Source organism: Lynx canadensis, chromosome A1 (assembly GCF_007474595.2).
Source record: "Lynx canadensis isolate LIC74 chromosome A1, mLynCan4.pri.v2, whole genome shotgun sequence".
Classification (NCBI taxonomy): domain Eukaryota; kingdom Metazoa; phylum Chordata; class Mammalia; order Carnivora; family Felidae; genus Lynx; species Lynx canadensis.
In genome coordinates this window covers 132,074,429-132,095,612 of record NC_044303.2, presented here as the reverse complement: position 1 = coordinate 132,095,612, position 21,184 = coordinate 132,074,429, and the positions used below count along the sequence as shown (strand labels likewise).

The window sequence follows — 21,184 nt, the reverse complement described above, 5'->3', positions numbered from 1 at the left end:
GATTTGATTATTACCAAAAATTCCAGTGACTTAAGTCTTCTAAAAACACATAAAGCTACTGTGTTCTTTATCAGACACGTCCCCAGAATTACATGCATAAGTACATACTTTGAAATGTGTTTTACATTTTTAGATTATTTGTGACTGATTCAAATTCTGTCACTAGGTTAGTGACACCCAAATAAATCATCTAAAGTATATTTTTCATTGTATAGACTCGGCTGTGATTTGATAAGACGTCTTGCTTAATATTTTGTCTCAATGTGTGAAGCACCAACTGCTTCAAAGCAACAGAGACACATACCAATTGGTCCACTGGTTGAGCCCTGTGTCTCTCCCTCAGGTGACCTGGCTTGGCAGGGACTATAACTAGTACCAGTGCTGAGATTCAATCTCCCTGGGCAGTTGGCAACCAAGGAGAGTACGCTTCTTAAGCCAGCACAATTGTAATCACACAAAACCCAGGGTCTTCTGACCATCATTTGTTGCCTCCCACCTTTTTTAAAAATGTGCAGAATGCCAGAGAATTGGGATGCCTTTCCAGGGGCACAACTCAGGACACATCCAGCCACGGCCAGCTCCTGTATGTCTCACAGGTTAAGAGGAGTTTGGGAGAGGGGCGCCTGGGTGGCGCAGTCGGTTAAGCGTCCGACTTCAGCCAGGTCACGATCTCGCGGTCCGTGAGTTCGAGCCCCGCGTCAGGCTCTGGGCTGATGGCTCAGAGCCTGGAGCCTGTTTCCGATTCTGTGTCTCCCTCTCTCTCTGCCCCTCCCCCGTTCATGCTCTGTCTCTCTCTGTCCCAAAAATAAATAAACGTTGAAAAAAAAAAAAAATTAAAAAAAAAAAAAAAAAGAGGAGTTTGGGAGACCGTGAGCATTGTGCTGGCCTTGACCAATTTGTCTGCATCTTGTTTCATTCATGGCTTCTGCGTTTGCCCTTGAACTACAAAAGTAGAACTGTACCCCTGCCTCAACTAAACTTTCTCAACCTAGGTTTTTACTTGAGGCAACATCTATAGTACTATAATTATTATCTGTGTATCAAGATAGCCAAAATGAAATCAACATAGGCAGCAGATGTGTCAATAATGATCTGGAACTATGTTCTCAGTATAGCCCCATGTAGCTATTTAAATTTGGATTAATTAAAATAAAAGGTATCCTTCATTTGCTCTAGAGACATCTTAAGTGCCCAGTTGCCACAGGTGACTGGTGGCTACTATGAGCAGGGCAGACACAGAAAGAACATTTCCATCATCACAGAAACTTCTGCTGCACAGTGCTGGTCCAGAAGATATCCCCAGTTCTTGGTAAAACTTTTGACAGCCTAATTGTCCCAAGTTTCTAACCCTTAGCCTTGCATGCCCAAGTGCAATAGGGCTTTCCTTTTTTTTTTTCCCCCTCTCAGACCAGAGAAGCTGTGTCTGACACACTGTGAAAGGCTAGTCTTCCAACTACATAACTTTACACCGCACAGTACATGTGTTCAGCAGAGCCAGCTGAAAATTAATCCTTTTTTCTTAGTGCATTCCTTCAGACACCCAGGCCTGTGTTCTTACGATAGAAATCATACTTATGCGTAAAAAATCTTTTAAGACAATTGTAATTTGCAGAAACTGTAGTTTTATTTCTAGATGTCTATGTGGTATTATTGCAGTAGCTTAGGTGGAACCACAGGACTTGTGTGTTTGATAACTTTCATTATAGAAGTTCCTTAGGAACTCTATCAGTGAAGGATTCGTGTTACGGTTATCCCTTGGTAAGCTGAAAATATTTATTATTAAGATCATGTATTGTGACATACTCTGTTCTCGAATGTTAGCTTTTATAAAAGCAATACATTCATTGTGCGCCCCACAAACCCTCTGAAAAAGGCAAGGGGTTCATGTCTAAGAGACTTAAAAACATGCCACCTCTATTTTACAAGACCATTCCCTCCGAGATTTACGTATCCAGTACCGTCTCATGAAACGAACTGCCGCTAAGTATCCAAAGACTTGTGTAATGTTGCTAATGTGACATAAATTTCCCATTGTTCCACACTGGCATAGGTTTGCTTGTCTTTGTTATCTTAAGTTCCTTAATTTCTCCAGAAGTGTTAGCATAATTTCATGTACTGCAGGAACATCTTAATTAGCAAATAAAAGTAAACTTCTCTGCACATGATCAGAAACCTTAGTGGGTTTTTAATAAATTAACTGAAAAATCAAAAGCACAGCTGCGTCTTGCTTTGTGCATGATGAATTTTTGAGAAGTATTATTACGAACTGTATTTGAAATGCATTCTTTATTTTTATTTGCTCTGTCCCTCCAGTGAGCTTTTACAGCACAGGCTTTTTAATAATACACAGTGCTGATTTGTGTCGTCTCCATCGGTGGCTCTTGATTCATGTCATCAGCTTCATAGGATGTTTCCATTGTCGAGTTTGATGCTGCATTTGAATTGGGGGCATTGGCTTTCCTGTTTGGGTTGCCTGCACAACACAAAATGAAATAATTACTTGGAATTATGACATAAAATTTGGCTTTTTAAAATGTGTGCTTGGAAAATACATTTTGTAGCAATATTGAAGCTATGTCTTGAAAACACTAGGTGGATGGGTGAGAACCGAATCATTTCAAAGCTGCTTCTGAGCATTTCCTTCTGAAAGTCAAATTAGGGAAATATTCAGTGAAAGAAGAATTTCATTTCCGTGCTTATCTTTCTTCCTCTGTGTTTCCATGGAGGAAATTACACATTTGAGGAGAAGGCAACAATTTCTGGGTTGCTTAATAAAAGTGTGACTATCCCTCTGCATAAAGTGAACAAAACTGTACTAAAGTTAATCATAATAATTTGCACCACTCTTAAGGCTTTGCTATCATAATCAATTTAGATGTAATCTTTAAAAAGAACACATTTGTGCCACAATCTCATTCACTCATTCTGTGTCAATATCAATCCAAAATGTACAAGGGTAGAGGAATATAGACCTCTGATCATCACAAAAACTGAAGCTGATAGCAAAGAAATGGATTATTTTCCAAAAATGATTGTTAGAAAAGTAGCTGTATCATATAGTTAACCAAAATGTGCAAATTTAAATAATGTATGAATATGTAGAAGTAGTAGATAAATCCCAGATGTCACTAATGCCCTCCTGTTGCTGAATCCCCAGCCCAGTTCATAGCCCACATCTTATCTGACCGGCCAGCAGCAATTTCTTTCCTTGGCCTCCAGGATACCACCCTGGACTCACCTCCTCTGTCTGTATTGCTCCTTCTCGGCCTTTTGTTGGTCCCTTTTCTTCTCCCAGGTCTCTTAGGTGTGCCTCAGGGCTCACCTTATGGGTTCCTATCACTGTCTCCCTCCCTAATTAGTCTCATTTGGAAAAATCTGCTCTAAACTTCCCTAAGAGGAAGCAGGACCCACTGGCCAAAAGGTTCCACTCTTAGAAACAGCTACTTCCTCTACTTTTCACCACTTAACGTGAAGTCTAAGCCTCAGTTTTCAGCCTGGCTCTTCCTATTTATAAGTAATTGTATAGACTGCCTTCCAGGCCCCATCCAAATATCCCCCATATAGGTTGGTTGCAGAGTTCACCACTTATAGGGCAGTATTATTTACAAGTTGTGAAGAATGATGTCTCACTCCAGCTCCCAGATCATGCCCCTAGAACTGAAACGTGGATGGTATTGTCCTCTGAGCTAATATTAAAAGTACCGGAAGTTTGAAGTACAGGGCCTAAAATTGTTCAATAGATGGCTTTAATGTCATTACTTCTGAAGCTTTTGGGTGGTAAAATAAATTAATGTTCTACTTCTAAACATTCAGTCGTAATGTTTCGGCCATATGATTTGATTTTTAAGTTGATTTGTTGTAGGCACAACATTTTCTAGCCTGGTAAGGAGCTCTGTGCCCAATCAGGAATCGAAGCTGTTAAATGAGCAGGGAAGGTTGCTTGAAAATCTAAGAAACCGATAAATTTGACTTGACTATTACTTGCAAAGTGGGGCTTCAAAAAATACTAGATGAAAATTTAACTACTAAGTACTTAAGTAATGGAATTTATTCTCTAGGGGGGGTGTTGTAACTTTTCCTCATATAACGTTTGAAAAACAGAATATTTGTAGTTTCATTTTTCATTTGCGTGGTCCTATTTGAATCTTCAGGATTCTCGCAGGTAAAGATAAAAGATCAAGGACGTAAGATGTAAATTAGCTTCATATTACCTGGGTGGCTTCTGTACCTTACGTAGGCATTTCTTTAAATGTAATCTAAAATTGTAATATTTTATTGGAGTTGCTGGAAATGTGAACTGAATGTTGCTTAACTCCAGTCCTTCACGTTTCCTAAGCTTTTTACATACTTATATTAATAATATTTCAGAAAGATTTTCAAGGTGTTTTTATCTACCTTATCACATAGTTTTTGTTTTTGTCTTTTTTTTATGGGAAATAAGTTCACAGTTATTTCCTAACTTAAGGGTTCTATCTAAGAACCCCTTTGTCCGGGGTTCTCTGTAAGTCATCTCCGTTCCGACAGCTCTAGTTTCCATTATGTATCTTCTGGCCACCATTGAAAAAGTTTATCTAACCTGTCTACTCCCTTCGGAGATTTAATGGCTTGCAAAATAAATTCCGGTGTTACAGATTTTTCTTCATCTAGGACTTGTAAAGGCACCCATTCTCCAGCCCTGACTCCTTATTTCCTCAGCTCCTGGATCCTCCTAAGCAGTGTAGGTACAAAGACTGTTTCTTAGATTGGCGTCTTAAGGCAAGGCACTTACCCTCACAGAAGCAATTTGCTTCACAAACAAAAGGTTTATTACAAACACCATACCAATATTCTTTGAAGCAGGAACTTTGATACGCAAGTTAACCCTGATGTTCACTCTCTTCCCCCAAAGATGCTTTCAATGTGTGTCATTCCAGTAAGTTAGAATAACTAGACACAGAGAAAAACAACTGCAGTGAGTAGCTGCAGTGATAACAGAGTCCAGCTAGTTACATCTCTTTGGAATCATTTTAGAAGAGAATGTGGGAAATCCTCAGCAACCTCCTTTTCCTAGTTTTGCTTTGATAAATAGAAGCTAATTTCTGAACCAACAAAGTAGGGATAAAATCAGCTACCTTTTTTTCTGTCCCAGGGTTACAACATGGATTCGATTTTCAATAAGTAATCTGTAAATCCATTGAGTTTACAAATTGAGGGATTTGTTACGGATAAAAGGTTTTTCTTATTTAATTCCTCCTTTTCTTTACTGAGTGCAGACTGTGAGCCTCCAACATGTCTGTTCTTTCGTGGGTTGACATTAGTTGTTCTTCCTGCTGTTCATGTCCCATTTTAATTAGTGTGTGTGTGTGTGTGTGTGTGTGTGTGTGTGTGTGGTCATCCCATGTAAATCTCAACCTTCCTTTAAGGCTCTACTTCTCAGACTAGCATTTAAATTAAAGCTTTGACCTTTACCAAAATTCATATCCAATTCATCAATCTTTCCACATACCCTCATCAGAAACTACGCCAATCTATTTCTTCTGGTAACAGTTAAATTGTGCATTCATTTTCAGATTCATTCCTCAGGAATCCATTTATCTTGCAACTCTTCTATGAACTCTGCCCTTGCCTGCCATTTCAAAATATCAAAAGAATGCTGGGGACCCCCTCAGGTCTTCATCCCTTGGCTCTCTGGTAGAATCCTAATTAAGTTTTTCTGCAGCTATCTGCCTACGGCCCCCTAGCTCCTGTGTCGCTGTTCTCAGTCCTTCTAGTTCCTAATTAGCGGCTCACTTTATTACTAAGTGGAAAATCTACACATCCCACTCATCCCACGGCTCCTCCTAGTGAAAACATGCAGCCTTAAATCTGCACCCTGGGTGTTTTTGATTTGCAAGAGGATGTTTTCCCTTCTGACTGAATCTGAAGTTAATGGTGAAGTAGGCAAAACTTGCCTAGTGACCTCCTGATCTATTGTCCTTTCCTGCCACCAATGCCCTGCTTCTCCTCAAGGCTGAATCGGTATCTCCAGTAAATACAGTTAAATATGCACTGTAAAAGTTAGAATCTTTTACACCTGGGCATCTGGGTGGTTCAGTCGGTTAAGCATCTGACTCTTGGTTTCGACCAAGGTCATGACCTCACGGTTCGTGAGTTCGAGCCCCACATTGGACTCTGCGCTGACAGGGTGGACTCTACTTGAGATTCTCTTTCTCCTGCTCTCTCTGCCCTTCCCCTGCTTGCTCTCTCTCTCTCTCTCTCTCCCTCTCTCTCCCTCTCAGATAAGTAAATAAACATTAAAAAAAGAAAGCTAGAATCTCAGACTTGCCCTTTTGCTTTCCCCCTCCATCAATGAGTGAAGGCAGTTCTATCCAGAAATGTTTTTTCCTGTCCTATTTTTTTTTCCACAATGGACCTTTCCCCCCTCTTTTTCTTTTCTGCATTATTAAATTTTGTCAACCATTGATGACTAACATAACTCACAAATAAATTTAGCTGATATTTAAAATCCGTTAAATGAAATTTTCATGAATGACTAGCTTCTATTTTGTTTATTGGTTCCAACATTAGTCAAGATTGCCTAACCTTGAGCCCTGGGGAGGACCCATAAATGCTAAATGTGGCAGTAGCTGTGCTGAGCAATGTGGTTTTCTACATTCTAGGAACAAAAGCAGCCATAGGACGTTACAGGCTTATTATTTTAAGTAGAAAGGTCCCTTTAGGAGACACGGCATCTTTTTCTGCCATTGAGTTCAAATTAGCCCATCTTCTACTAAAATCTCAATGAGTTCTGAAAGCCTTTCTGAAACAAAGAATGGTGTTACAAAATAATTTGGTATCCTAATTAATAAGAGTTTTGAGCAAAATTTTGTTGAAGGGGAGTTAAGACTATGAAGAAAAATAGCCCCCAAAGTTATCTATAAATTTAGTACAAGGGCATCTGGGTGGCTCAGTCAGTTGAGCGTCTAACTCTTGATTTTAGCTCAGGTCATAATCTCACGGTTCATGGAACCGAGCCCCATGTTGGGCTCTGTGCTGACGGCACAGAGCCTCCTTGGGATTCTCTCTCTCCCTCTCTCTCTGCCCCTCCCCCTGCTCCTAACATGCTCTCTTTCTCTCTCTCTCAAAAATAAATAAACTTAAAAAAAATTACAACATCCCTCAAAATACCACTTGATTTTTAAAAGTTTGACAATGTTGGGGTGCACCTGGGTGTCTCAGTTGGTTAAGCATCTGACTCTTGGTTTCGGCTCAGGTTATGATGTCACAGTTTGTGAGTTCAAGCCCCAGAGTTGGGCTCTGCACTGACAGCTTGGAGCCTGCTTGGAATTCTCTTTCTCTCTCTCTGTCTCTCTCCCTCTCGGTCCCTCTCCCATTCTCTTTCTCTCTGTCTCTCTCTCAAAATAAATAAACTTAAAAAAAATTTGGCAGTGTGATTCAACATTACAAGAGTAACCAAGAAACTTTGATGAAGAAGCATGTTGGGAGGGAGGAGAAAGGCTTGCTTGGTCAGATATTAAAATAAAACTGTATCATTACAATAACTTTTAAGGTATATCATTAGCTTAAGAATAACCAGATTGATAAATTTAACAGAGCAGAAAGTCTAAAAACAGATCACAGTATATATAAGAATTCAGCTTATGACATTTTATTTTTTAAGTTTAATTATTTATTTAGAAAGAGAGAGTTGGGGAGGGACAGAGAGAGAGGGAGAGAGAGAATCACAAACAGGCTCCATGCTGTCATCGCAGAGCCTCACATGGGACTTGATCCCACGAACTGCAAGATGGTGACCTGAGCCAAAATCAAGTCAGCTGCTCAACCAAGTGAGTCACCCAGTGCCCCCAGTTTATGACATTTCAAATTGGCAAGAGAAAGATGGATTATCCAATAAACATTTGGACAATTGGCTCATTATTTGCAAAATAAAAAGGCAGATACTTACCTCATACTTTACACCAAAACTAAAATTCCAGGATTATTAAAAATTTAAATGTAGAAACAAATGAATAAATGTATTAGAAGAAAATACAGTTGCAAAAAAAAAAAAAAAAAGAAAATACAGTTGCATATCTTTATATCTTATAGTGGTGGTGAGAAGTTTATTTTTTTTTAGATTTTTAAAAATGTTATTATTTTTCAAGTAATCTCTATACCCAACATGGGGCTCAAACTCACAACCCTAAGAACAAGAGTAGCATGCTGTACTGACTGAGCCCGCCAGGTGTCCCCACAGGTGAGAACTTTGTAAGTATGAAGCTAAAGGGAGAAATTACAAAAGGAAAAACTTCTATAAATGAAAACTTGTCACACACAAAATTACAAGGGAAACAACTGTGAAAACATTTGTAATATATTTGTAAAAAGAGTTTAGTTAATGTGTGTAAAGTTCTTATCAAGCAGTGAAAAATGTACATTCCCATGGAAAACATGCATATGAGCAACAATATGCCACAAAAGAAATAATGACAGGGGCACCTGGCTGGCTCCATCAGAAAAGCCATGTGACTCTTGGTCTCAAGGTCATGAGTTCAAGCCCCACAATGCAGGTGTAGAGATTACTTTAAAAACCCTTTTAAAAAAAGAAAGAATGGCATTGGGGGCGCCTGGGTGGCGCAGTCGGTTAAGCGTCCGACTTCAGCCAGGTCACGATCTCGCGGTCCGTGAGTTCGAGCCCCGCGTCAGGCTCTGGGCTGATGGCTCAGAGCCTGGAGCCTGTTTTCGGTTCTGTGTCTCCCTCTCTCTCTGCCCCTCCCCCGTTCATGCTCTGTCTCTCTCTGTCCCAAAAATAAATAAAAAAACGTTGAAAAAAAAAAAAAAAAGAAAGAATGGCAAACATTAAAATGTCCATTCTCACTCCTAATTAGATAAAAACATTGTATTATTTTTTCGATGAAATTAGTAAAATGTGTATCTTTTGAAATAATAATACACATGAAATAGTACTTTTCTGTACAGCAGTTAGGAACTTGTATCCACAGCTTTCAATATGTGTCCAGCCTTTGGTCAGCAACCCCACTCTCAAGGATTTATGCTAAGAAAATACTTAGGGGCACCTGGGTGTCTTAGTCCGTTTGGTGACCGACTTCGGCTCAGGTCATGATCTCATGGTCTGTGTGTTCGAGCCCTGCATTGGGCTCTGTGCTGACAGCTCAGAGCCTGGAGCCTGCTTCGGATTCTGTGTCTCCCTCTCTCTCCTCCTCCCCCCATGTGCTATCAAAAATAAATAAACATTAAAAAAAAAAAAAGAAAAAGAAAACACTTGGATGTTCAATTTATGTGTGTAATGAAAAAAAATGGAAGCTAGTTCAAAGTCAATAATGAAGTATGATACACTCAGATTTTGGTTTCTATATACTGTTCCTAACAAAATGAATCAGGCTTTTTTGGAGAAATAAAAGATTCCAGGGCTGGAACAGGAGTACAGGCTGCCCTGGAACATTTTGTGACAGAAGGCAAAAAAGTGCTCAAAAAATTATGGATACATTTCAAAAGGACAAAGGACCCAATTTAAAGGGACTCCGGGAGGCCAAATCTGAGACAATGTAAGGATCAGAGTAACTAATGACAGTAATAGAATATTTTAAAATAAAGGATTTGATACCATACTGATCTTAACAATTACATGAACGGGTAAATAAATAGGGGAGGAGGGAGAGTTCTTCCTTGCAGGAGAATAACAACTAACCAATGTCAAAGGAATAAGAATGATGGGGTCAGAAAATCACCATTTTGCAATTATTGTAATAATCTGAAATTATTTTGAAATTTTGAATGAAAAAATTCAGTCAAGAACCATCTATGAGTGGATAAAAGTTTGAGGAAGAACAGAACATTTTCAGTCTCTAGGTACCTCCCCACAAAGTACTTAGTAATTAAAAGGGAAAAATAGTGACTTTATAATGTATTAATCCAGCAAATACAACCTTAACCAATGAATCAAAGTTAGCATCACTCATAATGGGACAAACAAACGTTATGTGATGCCCTGATATGACGCCCTGGGAATATGACTTCTGTGGTATTCCTGTTGAAATGTATTATCTCTCTCCAATCATGAGAAAATATCAGACAAATTGAAAGGTAGTGTACAGGATAACTGGCTTTTTCTTTTCTTTTCTTTTTTTAATGTTTATTTTTGAGAGAGAGAGAGAGAGAGAGTGCGTGCAGGGAGGGGCAGAGAGAGAGACACACAGAGAATCCGAAGCAGACTCCAGGCTCAGCTGACAGCACAGAGCCCCATGCAGGGCTCAAACCCATGAATTGTGAGATCATGACCTGAGCTGAAGTCAGACGCTCAACCGACTGAGCCACCCAGACGCCCTGGCTTTTGCTTTCAAAAAATGTCAAAATCATGAAAGACAATGGTTGAAGACTGAAGGAGGCTAAAGAAACTAATTACAAGATAGATCCTAGATAAGAAAAGCATACCTATTAAGGATATTGGCAAAACTTGAATATGAGTTGCAGATTAGACAATATTACTGTATTGATGTTACATTTCCTGAGTTTGATAAACATACTCTCACTACATAAGAAAAAATCCTGTTCTTAGGAAATACTTAACGAAATGCTTACGGTTAAAAGGAATGATATCTGCAAATTATTCTCAAATGGCTCGGAAAATATGCATTGAGAGAAAACCAGTGATAAAGAAAATAAGGCAAAATAGTAACATTAAGTAAATCCGAGGAAAGGTATACAACCTTCTCTATACTTTTCCTGTGATTTTTCTGGAAGTGTGAAATTATATCAAAATAAAAGAATAAAAAATCATAGCACTCCACCAGGATTTTAAAATGGAACTACTAAAACTGATGACAAAGGTATTTATGTATTGGCAAAGATGTCACTATTGTTCAGTGAAAACAAATAGCATAAGACTCATTCTCCGCATTTTGTCATGTACGTGGATCTATATAGATGGGTACAAAAAATCCTGAAAGATACTCAACACGGTGTTAGTGACGCTTATCTCTGTGTGATGGAATCATGGAAGACACTGTGTGTTTCTCTATATTTTCTAGTTTTCCTTCAATGAAAGTGATCTGAAAGAAAGGTTTTGTTTCCAGGTGAGTCATCTAAGAAGAAGAAATATAGCAGACCATTCTGAGCCAGTCCGAGCCATATTTCTCTCACAGGCAGAAAAAAACGAGTATATGATCTTCACATGTGCCCTCTCAGTATTCTGTACGTAATTTATGTTTTTCTTCTAGACCACTGTGCCTAACTAATGATTTGCTCACTCTTTTTCAATTAAATCGCCTGCCTTTACAAAAGAGACCACCGGATACAGCCTTGGAGCTGTCCGTCGTCTCTAAACATTATTTTTTATGTGCCAAGCCGCTCTGCGAACATCTGCCCTTTTAATTTCCATCCAAAACTCTGCTTCCAACGACCCCTCTTCTCAGGCCTCCACCCACCTCCGCAACCCAAGAGTATCAGTGGAAACTCAAACTGCAGGATGGATGTGCTTACTCTTTCTGAAGCAACGATTTTCTTCAGCTATGAGAATAAGAAGGGTTTATTATTAGAGTAGAACAACCTGTGGCATTCAGCCAAGTTGGAAAATCCCATAAATTTTAAAAATAAATATGAGAACTTAAAATAATTGCAAGCTCATAGGCCTAAGGCAAGCCTTTCCACGCCAGCCCCTGGAATTCTGGAGGTACACGTTCCCCTCTACTCTACCTTTAAGGATTCTCCAGCGGAAAAGTTTGAGAAGCAGGGATCTAGAAGATTCACCCCTTTAATTGCTTCCCTATTAGCCATTAATTCTTTCCCATCTTAGGAAATGAGCCCTCGCCCTCAACGTGTCTACTCAGAAAGATGCCCTTCACACAGCCATCTTCTCAGAACTGTACATCTCCTACAGTGCACCTGAAAAGCAACGGGATTCTCTTCAACACTGGCATCTGAAACACACATAACTCAAAACACACACACACAAAGAGAAGGAAATGATTATGGGACACAATTTAAAGGGCAATCAATTTCTTAGCAATAGTACCTCTGCACAAAGTGAGCCCTGGAGGTAGCCCAATTATTCTCTACAGTCACTACCACAGACCTGTTTTCTTCAGGATCAATTCAAGAGGTATAAAGCCTTACATTGTATACATTAAAAAGAATAAAACCCAATAAAATAAAGACACACCAAGGAAAAATCTTGACGAAATAGCCTAAGATTAGACTCTTTTAGACTCAGATTATTGTCACTTACAGAAACAAAAAAGTCCAGTGCCCTGAGCCGGTTTTAGAATGTGCACAAAAACATTATTCCCTGTAGGTCATTCAAATTGCCTGTAATGAAAACAGTCTCAATTATGAAAACTAACCTAAAATAATAGGAGATTGACTCATAACAACAGATAGTTTTGAAAGAGAAGAGTGGTAACTAATGAAACAGATTTCCTCCCATGTAATGTTTACGGATTTGATTATTATGCAAACATCTTATGTTCCTAAACTTTAAGGCATTCCTTAAATGGAATAAAGATTTTTTTTTTTCATAGCTAGAACATGGTAATGTATTCCTAGGTGGGAGAATCACTGGAATAGCTTGCATATTTAACAACAGCACCACAGTGTTTTTAAATGATCACTTTAAAGGGTCCCTTTCAAATATAAACCATTTTCTCTCCCTATTTCAGTGACATTTGGATTACCTAGTTTGTTTTGGGCTCTCCTCTATGTCTGATTTGGTTAAAATCAACCCAAGGACCAAAAATCCCCTCTTTTGAAAGCAGCAGGATGGCAGGGATCATATAAAACCCTGCCTTGTCAATAGCAAGCACTCAGGAAAGGAGTACTGAATTAATTTGCTGGCGTGATAAACATGATGTTTTTGAGAGGGGCAGAGTGGGGACATTTCGATGTGAGAAAGCAACTTCATCTAAGTACCTGAGGAGTGCATTAATGGATCTCCTTAGCTAAACAGCAATAAGACTACAAGACTTCAGTCCACAAGCCAACTAATTCTGTTGCTGGGTTCTCAGAGCCAACATGAAGTAATATTTTGGAGCAGTCCCTGAAAGAAATCACGAAGAAGAACCAATTCCTATTTAGCACAATACATTGCATACAGAAGACATTCAATAAGTGTTGATGACTCTAAAGGTGACAATAAAGATGCTCCTTTCATCATCTACTATAAAGGTGCCATTCGGGGTGCTTGGGTGGCTCAGTCTGTTAAGTGTCCAACTTCAGCTCAGGTCATGATCTCATCACTCATGAGTTTAAGCCTCCTGTCGGGCTCTGTGCTGACAGCTCAGACCCTGGAGCCTGTTTTGATTCTGTGTCTCCCTCTCTCTTTGCCCTTCTCCTGCTCACACCCTTGTCACTTTCTCTCAAAAATAAATAAACCTTAAAAAAACTTTTTAAAAATATAAATAAATAAATAAATAAATAAAGGTGCCATTCCACTCCAGTCAGTTCATTCAACAAACACGTGTTAAGTGTTGTAGGCACTAGGGTTATAGTAGTGAGGAAATAAGGTGAAAATTATTACTTTCCTGGAACTTACTTTCCAGTTGAAGTGGAGAAAAGTTAGACTAAAATGTACGGTATATTAGTGCTAAATGCTTAGGAGAAAGACAAAGCAGGAAGGAAGTTGGAAAGGTTGAAGAGGAGTTAAGAAGGCAGATATGGCGATCAGGGAAGAACTCCCTAGAAAGGTGACTTGTAGTAAAGATTTAAAGAAAGTGCAAGAGCAAGTCCCATGGATATCTGAGGGAAAAGCCTTCTGGACAATGGTGACATTGTATGCGAAGGCCCTGGGGCAGAGGAATTTCAAGCAATAGCAAAGAGGCCAACGTGGCTGTGCACAGGAGAAGTGAAATGTGGGTGGAGAGGGACACCACCAAAGCCCTGGCCAGTCACAGTTAAGACAACTGTTTGTATCAAGAGAGATGGGAAGTGATTAGGGTTTTGAGCAGAGGAGTGATACGACCTGACTTAGGTTTTAACAAGCTCACTCTGGCTGCTCTGTGGAGAGTAGACAGCAGGGGAGTCCAGGGCTTAGCTGGGAAGAGGACCTATTTGTTTTAAAGTGCAGAGTCTGGAGTTTGTGGGTTTTCAGGAGCTCCCTAGGTGATTCTTATGCACCGGCAAACTTAAAGACTTCTACTTTAAATTACCTAAGCACTTGAGACAAAAAAATGATTTTATGACCTGATTATTGGGTGATCACTAATCCAATGCTTCATTTTGCCTGTGGAGGAACAGGATCTGAGCCATTGGACTAAATTCCACGAACAACCTGTCTATTCTGCCACACAGTTCCAAACAGTGCTTCAGAAAAAGAACTGCGAAGGGACGTTGGCCTCTTGCTCTGTGATGCAGGACACCCTCTGAGAGAGATCTCTAGGAGAATGAAAGTAGAGCTAATGCAATCATTTAGTGACGGCGTATTTGATCAAGTCGCAGAGCATGTACTCCATACATTTCAGGATTCAGCTAAAATAGAGCATCTGAGCAGAGGATTTTCCAAGATTTTTTAAAGTAAATGTTTTCATTCTCTTTTTAAATAGAAGTTAGTGAGCACTTCTGTCTCATTCTAAATATATATGTACATATATATGCATATATATCCTATTTATATGTTCTAGATTTTTATTAGAGTACATTCTAAACATATATATCAAAATTTATGATTGCTATATTTTTTAATGTTTATTTATTTTTGAGAGAGAGAGAGAGAGAGAGACCACAAATGGACAGAATCTGAAGCAGGCTCGAGGCCATGACCTATGAGATCATGGTGTGAGCCAAAGTCGGACAATCAACCGAATGAGCCACTCAGGCACCCCTATGATTACTACTTTTTAAATACACTAATAGAAATGTATATTCACAAAAATTATATCAGTTCTTTCTGATTGAATTTTATAATGCAAACAATTAGCATCTGTGTGGCACTTTATAATTGAGATAGTTAGACCCGTTTCCACAAACTATACATAAAAATTTCTTTCTACTTTATAGTCATTCTATCCACACACACACACATACACACATGTGTATCTTAGTTTGTAGCCTATTCAAGAACAAAGACTGTCTTCTATTTATTTTTCTATTCCTTTGTGTGCTTCTGACATATTTTATATGCCTCTTCCTAATTCTGCACACCACAGGCACCCTGGTAAATGCTTAACTGACCACTGACTAACCAGTCTGGAGCAACCCAACCCTAAGAATTAATTATCGCATATTTTGTTCCTCTTTTTGACTTCTGTGGCTCTATCAAAAACAAAATGTAAAATCTCCAAGGGGATAAAACCTTCATAACTGAAAGAGACTTAACTATAGTAGAGTGGATTTGTTGGGCCAGTGTATTCTTGTTCATGAGAACATTTACATCCTGCCACAATTGTTCCTTTGGCACAGTTTCTTGAAGATAGGTCATCATTAAGGTCTAATTTCATGTGAATTTTTATAAAGGCATGTAATAAATTGAGTTTTTAAGAAGCATTCATTGTTAATGGCATGATCTGTTACCGAGGTCCAGGTTATTCTTTTGAATAGAGCGCAGGTAATTGGCTACAAACAATGGACAGTGATTACCTTCTTGAGTGGTAGAAGTCTCTAGGTGTTGAAGTTTAAGGCCAGTGTCTAATCTTCGGGGCTTTGTATACAGAAATAAGTAGCAAAGGACACAGACGCTGATGACAAAGGCAAGTAGAACAAGGGCAGCAGTTCCCAGGCCAACCAGGGCACCGATGCTGAAGAAAACAGGAAAAACATGGGGACCGTCACACAAAATGGTTAACACATGCACTAAAGAGAAGGTTTGAATATGGTTAATTCTTGCCTCAGTCATTCCTAACCAAATTATATTTTAGTCTAAAGAGTAAAAAAGGTCCCCTTTTTCTTTCATCAAATTCTTAGATTTTCTCTTCCCGTTGATATGTTAACATAAGTATAGAATACCACGTGAATCCATATGACACATGAAAGGTCACATGATTCTTTAGGGCTAGTTCAAAAGTATCTCAAGCAATAAACCTTTCAATATATTTTAGGAGGAAAAATGGTGTTCAACAATAAAGACGAATAGAAAAATACTGACGTCCGCAAATTAGTGAAGCAAATGTTTACCGGAGATGTAGAACTTTCAGAGACACGTATGGAAGACAGCACTAATATATAAAACCACAACTCTTACAAAAGAGAAGAATGTTTAATGAAAAGAAAGCAGTATTTATGAAATTTATATCAAGTTCATGTTTAGCCTGAGTTTTTCCTTTCTGAACGAGCATAACACAGTGGCTTCTAGCATTAAGGAAGGAACCCTTGTGCTTTCCTCTAATAATAAAGGGTATGTCTTATAATTTTCTCTGTACTAATTTTGTAATAATTCCTTCTAATACAATTATCTATAAGAGTAAGCATTTGAGAAATAGCAGTTTTCATAAACCTATGAACTTAATATTTTTAAACGGGGAAAGGAGCTTGGAAAAAACATCATCCTGAAAGACTCATAAGCAAAACATATGTACTTAACTTTTCTGAACCAGATGTTTGTCTGGGTACATAAGTATATACACAGAAAATGTTAAGTTGCTCAAGAGCACATACTTCTGTTGACCTTCCCATAGTGTTGGGCATACATATTGAAAGGGCTGATTAGAGTACTTAGCTTGTAGTAAATAGAAGTAAGTGATAGTAAATAGAAGCAAATAATAATTGACTGGTGATTGATCCACTTTTAGTAACTGAAAAGCAATTATCATTGAAATGGTCATTGAAAAGTAGCAAAGAACACAGATGCTGATGACAAGGCAAGTAGAACAAGGACAGCTGTTCCCAGGCCAATGAAGATCTTTTTCTTCATTATATGCCTTGCAGGCTTTCACTATTTGCTAGAGATAAGGCCCTGACAAGTTTGACACGTACCAAAGGGATGGAAGGGAGAATGTGACCAGGGATGCTAGGTGTGTTAGGGCTCTGGAAAGGAGAATAGAATTAAAAAGTGAGGGGCTAAGCTCATCCCCTGTATCCTTGATTTTAGAAGATAAAACACCCCTGCAATTTAGAGATTGCCTCCTTGGCCATAGATACGGAGTTAGGCTCCCAAAGATGCTTGTGCTTAGGTTAGTAATGTCAGCCCAGTTCCCCTAACCTTGCACACAGTGAAAACTGGAAATTCTGTGGCTAGAGTCAGCACACAGCTGTATATCTTTATTTTAAGTTTTTATGTATTTATTTATTTGGAGAGAGAGGGTGAGAAAGCGAGAGAGGGTGAGGGCCAGAGGGAGGGAGAGAAAATCCCAATTAGGCTCTGTGCTTTCAGCACAGACACCAATGTGGGGCTCAATCTACTGAGATCATGACCTGAGCTGAAACCAAGAGTCAGATGCTTAATGGCCTGAGCCACCCAGGCGCCCCTACAGTTGGATATTTAAATCAAAGTTTGCCCTCAGTTGGTGCACTCTCTTCCAAGGGTCAGGCTCCCTGGCTCTGGCAACTCCTCTTTCGGGTTTGTTTGCACCAAAGTTGACTTTTGTAGATTATACACGTCAGGGAGGGTTAGGACTATGCACAGACACGTGGGACCATAATCCACTTAATTAACATTATCTGCTGCACAAGGCAGCTGGGCTGCCAGACATCCAGAGAGATTCCTGAAATGAGAAGGCGGGTTATTAAAAAACAAGATCTTCAAAGTGAAAAAGTACTTCAGTCAGTTTAAAAGTAACACTGTCAATTTAATTAAATTCAACATGCATGTCGTGAGCTTTTAATGCACACAGTTTAAAACACCAGCTGCATTACTGGAAGGAAAAAAAAATGCTATTTTCTGCTTTCCATTACAATAAAGGAAGGTTCTTCGTTATCTTGACAAACAGTTTGTATCACAGTTCCACGTTATAGAAATGTTGCTTTATCTAGATAAAGGTGGGACTCTAGGAATCTCGTACAGTATTCATTTTGACAAATACTTACTGAACTCATGCGTTGCCCTGTGCAATACGTATTGTCTTCCTAGGTCCTGAAGAAGGTTACCAAAGGAAACTCTAAGAGGGCAGGGACTTGTAAGGGGAGAAAAGATGGGAGTGGGCCGGACACAGAAAAGGGAGAATTCTACTTTCCCTGCAGAACGTTATGGCGGTTTGCTTTCCAGTCCCTGAGAGAGGGTCTGAGGCTGTCATCACATTAATGCTGCAGTCCTCCTGCTTAGCAACTTTGCTTACCTGGGAGTAGCTGTACTGTGCCTTTCTCCAGCAGCTGCAGAATCTCAGAACAAATGCTAGTGACTTCGGGAATAGTTTTTGCGGTTGGACTGTTTTAAATTAGGGTGGAGAACGAAGGATATGAGGGGAGTGCAGCTCTGAATTTTTACCTCCTCGTTGTGTTCTCAGAGCTCAAACACTGACAAGAACCCCGGGTTTAACATTGCCAACTGATGCCATCAGCTGAAATGATTTTTATATTTTCTAGGAACTGAGCTACACTGTCCATTTTGTCCGTGCTGAATGAAGACCCCAGCAAGGTATTCATTCCTGGTGCCCTCATAAACCTTAGGAAGGTTTTTTATCCTCTGCTGCCTGTCACTTTGGGACTATTCAGGGATCTGAGAACCCCAGGCACTTTTCCACCTGAGTTTGACTTAAGAGTTGCCAGTCTTTCTTGGGGGTCTGCCATCATTAACACTTCCAAAAACTCAGAGCCAGGTTACTACGTTATTTTCCAAAAGGCCAGATAATATGCCAATGCAGTACTGATTACTTCTCCAAATATTAAGGCTAAGCTGTCATTTTCTGAGATTATGCCCCACTATGACACAACAATACAATGTTGTTAGATGAGCTTATTGGTAGGCGACCCCCTTTTTGAGATTTTTTTTTTTTGAAACTTGCAATACGTTTAAAAAATTATTTTACTGCCTCGAGAAATAGCATTTATGGTCATTTGCTGTAGACTTGGCCTGTATGACAAATTCTGGATCATGCTAGAGAATTAGAGAAATAACACTCTTCCGGCTTACTAGCAGAGTCTCTCTTGTCAGGCATAAGCTAATTGGTTTGTGAGACACAACTGAAGGTGGGTTTGGAGACATACATTCTCCAGGCAGAATGAAAGAATGGAGGTCAAAGGATGCAGTCTTTTGGAGTAGAAAGGGGGGTGGGGTGGGGGTGGCATTTTACAATGAAGATATCTGCATAAACAGTAGGTGGAATAAGTAAAATTCCCATCACAGGAAACAGGCAAGAAAAACCCGACCTTAGAGAGTCTCTGGTCTTTCGAAGCAACGGCCAAGTCGCTCAGGCGTTAAGAAAGGGGTGCCCTGATAAGGTTCTACACAGGATGTATTATAGCAAGTAAAACTTTCCCTGTCTGTGGGTCTCCAGTTCGGTTCGGGGTCAGTGTCAGATTATCTGAAAAGAGCAAATTATAAAGTTCCAGTAGCTTTACACACACACACACACACACACACACACACACACACACACCCCTTTTTGATTCCTTCTCACATTCAAAGAGACTTGAAGTATTCTAATCTTTGGTTAATACCTTAAAATGAGTCCCAGAGTAGCCCCCTTTCTAGTCAATTGCACCAAATGCCCAAACAAATCAAAAAGAAATGAAAACCGTAAGTTATCTGCGTATCTTCTCTCTGCCAGCAGAGCCTCCTGCCTGGGACCGGTCCCTGGCGGGGGTGAAGAGCTGGGTGAGCGGGACCAGCGGAGGCGGCACTGCGTGCGCCCTGGGCGCACGGTCCGCGCTCCTCCCGCGCGGGCCTCGCCGGGGCTCCAGGGCCCGCTCACACTTCTGGAGCCCACAGCCGGACCCTCGCCGGACGGGGGCAGCACCGAGCGGGTCCCGGGTCCTGGGGGAGCTCCCAGCCGGGTGAGCTTTCTCTACAGGTCCCCCGCCTGCCCTCGGAGGCTCTGTGTCCTTCCGGAGGACCCCGACCTGAACGGGCGACCCTCCCACTCCCCGGGTGGTCCTGCTCGTCGCCTCCCCAGAGCCCGCCGCCCGCCCCCCGCCCTGCCCACCTGAGGCTCCACATATAGCTGTGCTTGTAGGGGAAGTAGCTGCCGGGCTCGCTGCAGCAGTACTTGAGGTCGGCGAAGCCGCAGCAGTAGAGGAGGGCGGCCCCCTCGCCGCTCCGGGGACACTCGAAGGGCTCCACGAAGCTGTGGTTGAGGCTGTAGTAGCCCGAGCACACCCGGCTCGCCTCGCTCATCGCGGGCGGCTGCGGACAGGGGCACGTGAGACCCCCGATCTGCCCTCGGACCGCACGCGTCCCGCACCGCCTGGCCCGCGGACGCCCCTCGGCGCGGGCTCGTCTCCTGCGATCTGGGGTCTGTCGGGATGCGGGGCGTTCAGCCTTCGCGCGCCTCCTCTGCGCTCTCTCCTCCCCCTGTCCACAGGGTGTCTGGTCGCTTTACTCGCGCTTCTCCCTCTCGCTAGTGAGTGGCCCTTTCATCTGCCGGTCTTCGACCCTGTACCTCTTCTCCCCTGTCCCTTCGTGGGCTTTCTTCACGCCCCCCTGACTCCCCCCTGCTCCCCCTCACTTCTTCGACAGCCCGCGGAGCTCAGTTGGCCCCACTCTATGCCAGAGATTTCACCCGAAGGAAGAGTGGAGGTGTCATATGTCTGCCATCTGGGCAGATGCAGCCCAAGTTGCCATTCTGTCTGCCCAAGGACAGGGCAGCTGGGTTCCAGGCAAACAGAGCAGGGCCGGGGGAGCCTTTACCCCTCCTCGGCCACCGACCCAGGGAGCTGCATAGTGGGCAGAAACACAAGGCACTCAGCTACCAGGGAGGAGGTGGTGGTCAGGCATAATCTGTCTTCTCTGAGAAGCACACGTGAAACATTAAAATTTGGCAATTAAAAAAATAAAAGCCAGAGACAAAATTTTTCACCAACAATCTAGCCGTGCATTGTGTATTCTGTTAAACAGCCTACAAAGAGAAGAAGGGCAGGCAAGAGATTCAGGTAAAGACAATGAGGAGTTTCTGCAGAGACAGGCAGAAAGAGAAGGCAAAGGAAATCGGGAGAAAGAGACCTTCATCAGTTTTAAAGTGCTGCAGAGATTTCTCTTGTTCCCTTTTTGTTTGGCATTCTCATTTAGTGATTCATTTGTTCACAAAGCCTTTTAAAATAACAGTAGTAATGGATGCCTGTTGTAATAAGTCAAACAATATCTTGGTGTACAAAGAAGAAAACAGTAATAGCCTTAAGAAGGGAGAGGAGG

At 40.9% G+C, this 21,184-nt stretch overlaps 1 protein-coding gene across 1 annotated transcript; it reads right to left on the bottom strand.

Annotated features, from left to right (window-relative positions):
• Positions 1 to 2,310: 2,310 nt before the first annotated feature.
• Positions 2,311 to 20,170, bottom strand: SHISAL2B (shisa like 2B). Its single transcript, XM_030302036.1, has 3 exons — positions 19,980 to 20,170; positions 15,544 to 15,701; positions 2,311 to 2,473 (listed from the first exon to the last, which is right to left on the bottom strand). Exons 1-3 carry the CDS (start codon positions 20,168 to 20,170, stop codon positions 2,337 to 2,339), a joined length of 486 nt encoding a protein of 161 aa, XP_030157896.1. The 3' UTR covers positions 2,311 to 2,336.
• Positions 20,171 to 21,184: the final 1,014 nt, after the last annotated feature.